The 9,212-nt window shown below is 55.7% G+C and overlaps 3 protein-coding genes across 3 annotated transcripts; all 3 read right to left on the reverse strand.

Annotated features, from left to right (window-relative positions):
- Positions 1 to 48: 48 nt before the first annotated feature.
- On the reverse strand, positions 49 to 2,443 carry GMORB2_4019 (heat shock 70kDa protein 1/2/6/8; the record flags this gene model as incomplete). The annotated part of the gene is made up of 3 exons (XM_035465995.1): positions 49 to 1,511; positions 1,762 to 1,934; positions 2,397 to 2,443. The coding sequence occupies 3 exons, from the start codon at positions 2,441 to 2,443 to the stop codon at positions 49 to 51; spliced, it is 1,683 nt and encodes a 560-aa protein (XP_035323832.1).
- A 589-nt stretch (positions 2,444 to 3,032) lies between these two features.
- GMORB2_4020 (Nucleoside-diphosphate-sugar epimerase) lies at positions 3,033 to 4,379 on the reverse strand (the record flags this gene model as incomplete). The annotated part of the gene is made up of 3 exons (XM_035465996.1): positions 3,033 to 3,859; positions 3,995 to 4,194; positions 4,360 to 4,379. The coding sequence occupies 3 exons, from the start codon at positions 4,377 to 4,379 to the stop codon at positions 3,033 to 3,035; spliced, it is 1,047 nt and encodes a 348-aa protein (XP_035323833.1).
- Positions 4,380 to 6,442: 2,063 nt separating this feature from the next.
- Positions 6,443 to 7,126, reverse strand: GMORB2_4021 (uncharacterized protein; the record flags this gene model as incomplete). The annotated part of the gene is made up of 1 exon (XM_035465997.1): positions 6,443 to 7,126. One exon carries the CDS (start codon positions 7,124 to 7,126, stop codon positions 6,443 to 6,445), a length of 684 nt encoding a protein of 227 aa, XP_035323834.1.
- Positions 7,127 to 9,212: the final 2,086 nt, after the last annotated feature.

Below are 9,212 nucleotides of genomic sequence, written 5' to 3' on the forward strand. Positions count from 1 at the left end.
AGGGGGAGGGGGAGGCCTTGAGAGTCGTCAAGGATGGAATGAAATCGCTTATCGCGAAGACATGGCCTTGGTGACGAGACGCTTGAGGGCGAGCTCCTGCTTCTTGAGATCCTCGGCGGTGCTGTCGCTGAGCTCGAGAGCGCCCATGGCGTCGCTGATGGTGCTCTCAATCTTCTCCTTCTGGCCACGCTTGAGCTTGAGGGACAGGGTGGGGTCCGAGACGATCTCCTCGACACGGCCAATGTACGACTCGAGCTGCTGCTTGGCCTCGAACTTCTTGCTGAAGGCCTCGTCGTTGCTCTTGAAGGCTTCGGCGTCGCTGACCATCTTCTCGATCTCGGTGGACGAGAGCTTGCCGACAGAGTTGGCAATGGTGATGTTGGCCGAGCGGCCCGACGTCTTCTCCGTGGCCGTCACCTTGAGGATACCGTTGACGTCGACCTCGAAGACACACTCCAGGACGGCCTCTCCAGCCCTCATGGGAGGAATGGGCGCAAGGGTGAACTCACCCAGAGACGTGTTGTCTTCGCAGTTGACACGCTCACCTTGGTAGACGGGGAACTGGACCGTCTGCTGGTTGTCGGCCACGGTGGTGAAGGTCCTCTTCCTCAAGGCCGGGACAGTGCTGCCGCGGGGAACGACGGGAGCAAAGATGTTGCCCTCCATCGCCACACCCAGGGACAGGGGGACGACGTCGAGCAGGAGGAGGTCAGACGTCTCGGCCGAGGTGGCCTTGCCAGACAGGATACCGGCCTGGACGGCGGCACCGTAGGCGACGGCCTCGTCCGGGTTGATGCTCTTCTCGAGCTTCTTCCCGTCGAAGAACTCGGACAGGAGCTTCTGGATACGGGGGATACGGGTGGAACCGCCGACGAGGACGATCTCGTCAACGGCCGACTTCTCGATGGCAGCGTCCTTGAGCACCTGAGCGACGGGCTCGATGGTGCCGGAGAAGGCCTTGCCGTTGAGCTCCTCGAAGCGGGCACGGGTGATGGTCATGGCGTAGTCCTCGCCATCGAAGAGAGAGTCGATCTCAATCATGGCCTGGGCACCGCTAGACAGGGTACGCTTGGCACGCTCGCAAGCAGTGCGGAGACGGCGGAGAGCACGGGGGTCGCCGGAGAGGTCCTTCTTGCTCTTGCGGAGGAAGTCCTTCTTGCAGTGCTCGAGGAGGTTGGTGTCGAAGTCCTGACCACCCAGATGAGTGTCACCGGCCGTGGCCTTGACGGTGAAGACGCCACCCTGGATGTTGAGCAGGGAGACATCAAAGGTACCGCCACCAAGATCGTAGATGAGCACGTTGCGCTCCTTGGACGACTTGTTGGAGCCGAGACCGTAGGCAATGGCGGCGGCGGTGGGCTCGTTGATGATACGGAGAACGTTGAGGCCGGCAATGGCACCGGCGTCCTTGGTGGCCTGACGCTGGTTGTCGTTGAAGTAGGCGGGGACGGTGATGACGGCCTTCTCGACCTTCTTACCGAGCTTGGTCTCGGCAATCTCCTTCATCTGTTCTGGCGGTCAGTAGATTTCTTGCTTGAACATGCATTATGAATTTCTATGCCAGGGTTTAAAGCAAAGCGACCAGGAAATTTTATAAAGGGTCGTGGAGTAATCTCCACATGGCGGGGTCAAAATTTTGTCAAGTGGGTGGTAAAAAAAATGTAAGAAACCTCCCCCTCCCCCTCCCCCAGGAGTGAGAAAAAAACCCCCGCCAAGAGGAAAAGAGTAGAGGGTGCGGAGAGAGAACAGAAAAAAAAAAACTTGCCTTGGTGAGAACCATGGAGGAGATCTCCTGGGCGGAGAAAGCCTTCTTCTCGCCGAGGTAGTCAACCTCGATCTTGGGGCCACCGTTACCGTCGTCGATGACCTTGAAGGGCCACGACTCGATGTCCTTCTTGACGGTGGGGTCATCGATGCGGCGACCGATGAGACGCCTGTAGAGTGATGGTCAGCAAACAGTCATCTCTCCTTTTTTTTCTCTTTTTTTTTTTCTTCTTCCTTCCTTCTTTCCCATCGGAAGAGCGGATATCTGGAAGGCTGAGAGGAGAGAGAGAGAAGACTTTCCTCCCCGCTCTCTTCAGGTGGGGGAAAATCTACTCACTTGGCATCGAAGACAGTGTTGCGAGGGTTCATGGCAGCATTGTTCTTGGCAGCCTCACCAATCAGACGCTCCTTATCGGTGAAGGAGACGAAAGAAGGGGTGGTGAAGGAGCCCTGCTCGTTGGCAATGATCTCGACATTGTTACCCTCGTAGGTGGCAACGCAGGAGTAGGTGGTACCTATTTGTGGGAGAGGACCGCGGGGTCAGTTTTCCACGTCGGTCTTTTTTCTTGTTCGCTTGTCCCGCTCATCCATCACCGTCTGTCGAGCGAACAGAGTAGAGAGAGGAGATTCACTTACCCAGGTCAATGCCAATGGCACCGTCGTACACTTCGTCCGCCATTTTGAAAAGGAAGTCTGAGGGGGGAGGGGGGAGGGAGAGAGGATTATGGGAGGTGGGGTGGGATGGTAATGGAAAAGAGAAAGAAAAATTCGAAAGGAGAGGATTTTTGAAAAGAGAGGGAGTGGGAAAGATTTGGGAGTGGCGTGGGGTGGGGACCAAAGCACACACACACACACACAACACGGTCGGTGTGAAAGAATTTCTTTTCTCTTCACTAGCAAGTCAGGCAAGATGGGCTAAGCACTTTTTTTCCCCTTCTTCTTCTTCTTCCTTACTCGACGGGAGGAGGAGGAGGAGGGGCTTTCTTTTTTATCTTACTGAAATTTTTTTTTTTGCCTTAGTGGGGCTTTACAACGAACCAAATGCTGTGGTGTGTGCTCTTTACTGGACCCCGCCGCTAATCCCAATACGGAACTAATGCCCCCGTCCCGGCTTTTCACCGCCTTTGAAGGTCCAGGTGGCAATAATGTTGGTCTTTGTAATTCCTACTCTTACACATCATTTGCTGACTGTATCTTGATTCACCACGAGCACTACCTGCTATTCTCCCACCGATCATGCGTTCCCTGATTCGGTACCACGCCCGTCCTCACGCCTTAGGAGTCAATCCCTGGGTCTTTGCCTCCCGTGAGATGAGGGCGGTGACCTCCTCCCTGAGGGACGGCTGACCCGTGCCCTTCCAGCCGAGCAGCTTCTCGGCCCTCTGCGAGATGCCCTTGGAGTTGAGGGCCCACGAATTGGCTGCGGGACCACCAAGCTCGCTCGCCTCGTCGGACGTGATGACCTTGGTCTTGGCCTCGGGAAGGTACCCCTGACTGGCGGCCTCTTCGGCCACCCACCTCGCCACGTCGGACCACTTGTGCGTCCCGGGACCGAGGAAGAAGTACCCCTCATGGCCGAAGACGCCGGCCTCGTCCGCCCTCTTGGCCGGGTCCTGGGCCGCCTCGACGAGCCGCAAGTACAGGTCTGCCAGGTCGTTGACATGCACGTTGTCCCACTCGGTTAGGCCGCTGCCGACGATGGGCGCGAAGCCGTTCTTCAGCGTCGCCGCCACCATGTCGGGCACCTGGATGCTGCGCGTGTTGACCGGCCCGGATCCCTCGCCGTAGATGCACGGCGGGGACACGATGGCCAGCCTTACCGCGTCCGACACGGCTGCCTGCGCAATCTTGTCCACGTCGCGGTGGATGGCCTCGTCCGGGATCGACAGCACCGCCTTGGTTCCGTCCACGTCGCTAAACGTCTGATCCGCCAGCGGCGCCTCGCCGTATCGCTTGGTAGCAGCATCGTGGAACATCAGGATGCCCGTGCCCGACAGGTGGATCCAGTACCCCGGGTTAGACGCCGTGTGGCCGGCTGCGAGTCCCCTGGCTATCGCCTTGGCGCTGGGGACATTGTCTGACGAGTCGGCAGTGTCTGCGTTGCATCTTCCGGTCAGCCAAGACAGTACACGAAGCAGTGGTAGAGTACTAGAGAACTACCATGTAACCTCGAGAATGCAGGGTTATATAGTAAAGGCAAAGGGTAAGCGTAGATGATGGGCGCACTTACGAATGACAATGTCCGCCTCGGAAGCCGCCTTCTCGATGATATCCGCGTCATCGAGAGATCCGTACACCAACTTGGCATCGGGGTACTTGGCCTTGACAGCCTCCCCCCTCTCCTCGCTGCGCACGAGCAGAGTGAAGTCGTACTCGGGGTGAGCGCGCGTGAGGAATGCGTAGACCGTGCCGCCGATGTAGCCTACAGTACTGGTCAGCTGCTCGCCCTTTCGATATCATCCATCGCCATTCAACGCAGAGGACGACGCCGAGGGCGACATACCCGTCACACCGGTCCTAGTTACCCAAATAGTTAGCCTGATGGTTTTCATTCGACCTGGTAGCCGCGGTCTCGTGCTCATGTGGCGTCCTTACAGGAAAATGTTGGGTGCCATCTTGTCGGTCTTTTCTAGTACAGTGACGTTGGTGATACTTGTAGATTAAGATGCTGGAGAGAGAGTGGGAGAGAGAGAGAGTAGAGAGAGAAGAGAGAAGAGTCCCTGTGTGGAGTTCTGCAAGTATTGAAAGGTCTTAATCGAGATGCAGCAAACGAACCACATAAAGAACATGCACATCTCCTGGGGGGCTCGGCTTCTATTTATCAACCATCAACCGGCCATCAAATGCAGGTCTGGTTTACGTCATATCCCAACGTCGGAGTTCAACATGAGGGCCAACACACTCTTCCTTCTCTGCCGACATATGCATGTGCGTCTTTGGTCCATCTAACTCACCACCTACCTCCACCTACTCAAAAAAAGGTCGTCGTACCGTTGAAGGGGGGGCTTGCTTGATTTATAATAGCTCTCCTCCTAGGCGCATTTGTCATTGGGCCATTACACACGCAACACGCAATACTGCATCTCAACTCATCGATTACCACATCTCCCATGTCAGCTGTCCTATTTGTCATCGACCATGTCTCATTCCGCATCTCCCTTCTTTGCGTTGTCGCTCCTCCCACCTTTCTTCGCCTTTTCAACCGTGATGGATAGAGTAGAATACAGTGAGCGGAACCAAGACACACGGGTACACGACGGCATCTATCAACAGCTGTCTCTTGACAAGCTCCCGCTGTCTTCCGCTCAACCTGTCCAGGCCCCCATGCGTGTACCATGAAATAGCCGAATCGAACTTGCCGTACAGGGCAAGCACCCCGACGGGCGGAAATGTAATGCTAAAGGCTACAATGGCCAAAAATATGCATCTCTGCTGGTGTTGAGCTTTTCGGAAGATTCGCCCACGATGCAGGGCCTCTTCCCACGTACCTTTGACCGCACCAGGGCGTGCCGAGCCCCTTTTCATGTACCCTTGGCCTTCCTCGAAGCTCTTGGAAAGGCCGCGGGGCGTGGCAAGTTCGGAATGAGACATATCCCAGCTACTGCCTAGGCCACGGTAGCGTCGCGTGCCGTACGACTCCAAAGATGCCAGCCTGATCCGAGAGGTGCATGCCGTAACCGGACAAGACGATGTCAACCGAGGGGCGTCATATCTCGCTGCACCATGTCAGCCCAACTGGACGAGATTATACAGGCTCACGATACATACAGTAGGTTCTGTGCTGGCTTTCGCCACCACGCGTGTGGATGCGGGCCATGGTAGGAAGTGGCACGTAATTGTGCTGGAATTCTCTATGGCGGTCAAAGGACCTTGATAGAGGAGTCTGTGGAGACCGAGAGGAAGACGACGTGCTGACGGTTACCGATCTCGACTTTGCGTGGAATGATTCCCCAGCCTCGGTATGGTCTTCTTCTCCTCGTTCCCTGCGCAGCTGTTGTCTCCTGGCAGCTTCCGGAAGACTTATCAAGGGGAAGGGGAGTCGCGATGAACAGCCATGGCTAGCCGCCATAGGCCGGAAATCCTCTGCTTCATCTGAACCGGCTCTATACCCCGAGCTCGAGGTACTGTGACCATAGTCAACAGTCTCCATCTCGCACACGCCCTGTACGCCTCGTCGGATGTCGGCCAGGCAGTTCTGGAACATAGCGTGGGAAAGGTCTTGAACCGCTGAGAAACACCGGCACCGTATGTCATGGGCCCCGATAGGATTCCCCGCTCTGTCGGCACAGAAGCTTTGGTCTTCTTCGTCCCCCATAGCTGGAAAGGAGGTGTGGGCTTCTGGAAAGCCATGCGAGTGAACACGGCATCGAAGACAGGCATTGCGACCGACTGGCACCGCGCTTTCGCAGCAGCGCAAACGATTGTATGGAGGTGGGGGGGCCACATATTCCGGACTGATCCTAGTACCACTGACAGTGGCATGATCGAAATCCATGTCTTGTCCAGCAGCTGGGCCACTGGTCACCGTCTGCCAATCGGCGCCTGGGTTGCTGTCAAGGTGGTTCTGTCTGATAGAGGTCGGCACTCCGTCCCTTTGCCGGCAATAATATTTCAAATGAGTGCTGTAGTGATCAGGTTCATCCTCAGCGGCCCGAGCCTCGACACCCTCATCAACCTCCTAGGCTGATGGATCGGTTCGGGCCTGAGATAAGGGCGACTCGTCTCCCAATGCCAGGTCTCCGTTCATGATACCACGGTCAGACCCGGTGTGCTGGATGCCGTCAGCATGGGACGTGTAGTACCGTCCAGAATCAAAGCCAAATGGGTCCCCATTGGTGCTGCTGGAGCATTTGGAGGCTCGTCTGCACATGAGCTCGGTGAGCGGGGATTTGTGGTAGCCTTCTGTGGAGGGGCTTTCGTCGAGCCAGGGATCCGTGGCGAGGAGGTGCTCCGCAGATCTTGTGTTGTCTGCGTCTCCGTCGCTCGAGGTTGACCAGGCAGACTGTTCTGATAGGAAACATGGCTGAGCCCTTAGATCCGGGAGTCTCGGGAGCGACATGGCTGGCGGGACAGCCCTCTGGTTGCCTCTCACATCCTGCCCTGTTGGAGTGAAAGTGTTCGTTATCAGGGATCGTTTGACGGGAACCGCTGTGTTTTCCAACATGCGTTGGTTTCCTGTCAGCTCGTACATACCGGACCCTTCGAGGGACTGTACCGTTTCCCAGTCAGAAGGGGTCGTGTTGCTGTCAGAGACGGTCCCCAGTCTGTTCCAGCTTGGGATTCCATTCTCGGAGCTATGCTGGGAATTATGTGGGCTTCTTGGGGAGGTTGGGGGCCTCGTGCGTGAGAATGTGTACTCCATTCTGACGAGGCGTGTTGTGACTGGTGTTGTCGTTGTCGCGTGTTATGCTAGTTCAAGGTCTCACACGATGGACGTTATCTATCGAAAACCGAACCCTTTATTAACGGAGGCCAATTCAATGGATCAGGTTGCAACACCAGCCAAGGTGAAGAGAGGTGAAAACTGATTAGGGCTTGCGGGGTGAGAAAGAAAACGGGCATGGGCACGGTGTCAGTATTGCGAAATGGGGAGCGACAGCAGTTGGCTAAGGTGACTGACTGGCAGCTCAGATGAAGGTGAGCCAACGCGTGTAAATAGGGCAGGTGCCAGGAGGCGAAGTGCTAACCCTCAAGGGTGGTAGATATCACGGCGGCACTTGCCCTGGTCAGAGCCAGTTCTCCCACCGATTGCGTGGCAAGAGGCTGGCAGAAGTGACTGGCCCAGTTTGACTCAGGATGACAATCACAGCCATGATATCACAACCACCATCGATAGCTGATGCAACTTAGTGCAGCCTGGTGCAGGGCTCTCTCACCCTAGACTCCAGTCTAGAAGAGAATTCTTATTACGCCAACAGTATCTTCGGCCCATCTCCCACATATACCATTGACAACTGCAAGGGAGAGTATGCCGTAGTAGTCCACGATCTCCAAGCTTTTCATGTAGATATGCTAGACCAGATCACTGGCTACCAGTTGATTCATGGCTACTATCACAGTGGTCGTATTGATACCGGTCTGATTCGATGGGCAGATGGATGGCAGATGCGGGGTAGTCTGACAGGTTCGCATCGACGGTGAATGAAGACGAAGCACGTGATCACCAGTGAACCAACAAAAGAGTTCCACGTTCAGACACAAGGATCTAACGTGTCTGGATGTTTAGCTAGAAAAGATAATAGTAAGAGGAATGTAATCATCGCTACCAGGCACTACCTAGCAGTGGGGATACAATAATGAAAGAACCGAGCAGTCATAGCACTCATAACAACCATGACTGATTTTGGTTGCTACTGTTCTAGACACTCGAGGAACCCCACGCCCCGGCTCCCATGTCGCTGCTAGTATTCATATTAATTACTATCCGTACATGCAGAGGACCTCAGCAGAGAGCTCTTGGGCCGTAGCAGAGGGGCCGTAGCAGAGGGGGCCGTAGCAGAAACCTGATATCGGCAGTTACTGGAGCATCCATAGCAGAGCCTAGAGCAGAGCAGAGAACCACCGGACCCCAGCAGCTGCTAGCACCTACCTGCCTTTGGTCCCTCCCTGATTCGATGCCTAGCAGCTAGTATTTGCCTCTCTACGCGGGACTCCCTCGTACTCGCCCACTCCATCACCTCTTGTTACCTCTGTTACCTGTATTAATAGCAGCCATACTAACCTCTGGTCGCCATCTCGCCCCCACTCACTCTTCTCCATCTCGCCCCCACACTTTTCCTGATACGCCGCTTCCTTTAATTTATTGCCATAGCCGTATAGAATCACGGCGTAGAAAATGGGCTGCTGACGCCCAAAGAGCAAATGGGGTTCCTCTCACCAGCGCTCTTGCCGCACCACCGGCTAGCTGCAGCCGCAGGCTGAATCAAGGACCTCGCTCTTGATGCAAGCCACAATCCCCTCTCGGTTCAACAATACAGAGTACCACTGGCCCGACACACGCATACATGTAGTATTACTGGCGTGTACGCTGTACATATCCATACCGTGTACATGTATGCATGCCGGTCTCTGTCCTGAGTACGACGATACAAATCGCCCCTCTGCTCCTAGCTGAATGCATGCAGTAGTACAATTGTCACCACCTTTCCGCCCTTCTGGTGCGGAACCCCCCCCCCCTTGCGGCCGCCGCCCACACCATCACGTTCGCTTGCGCTGCTCTCCACTCCCTCTCTGCCGCCACAGTCTCTCGCCACGGTCTGCATATTGTCGAGACTGGCCTCGTGTCGACTGACTCCATATCGAGACCCTTCCACATCACTTCTCGGATCCATTATGCATCATGGCCGAGGACAGCCACGGCACCGCTCCTGGAGATCGGCTCCCGGATGAGGTCTGGGTGCTCATCATAGGCTGTGAGTATTGACGTTGCTACTCTTCCAACTCCCCCC

The sequence above is a fragment of the Geosmithia morbida genome (assembly GCF_012550715.1).
Source record: "Geosmithia morbida isolate 1262 chromosome Unknown scaffold_2, whole genome shotgun sequence".
In the NCBI taxonomy this organism is placed as follows: Eukaryota; Fungi; Ascomycota; class Sordariomycetes; order Hypocreales; family Bionectriaceae; genus Geosmithia; species Geosmithia morbida.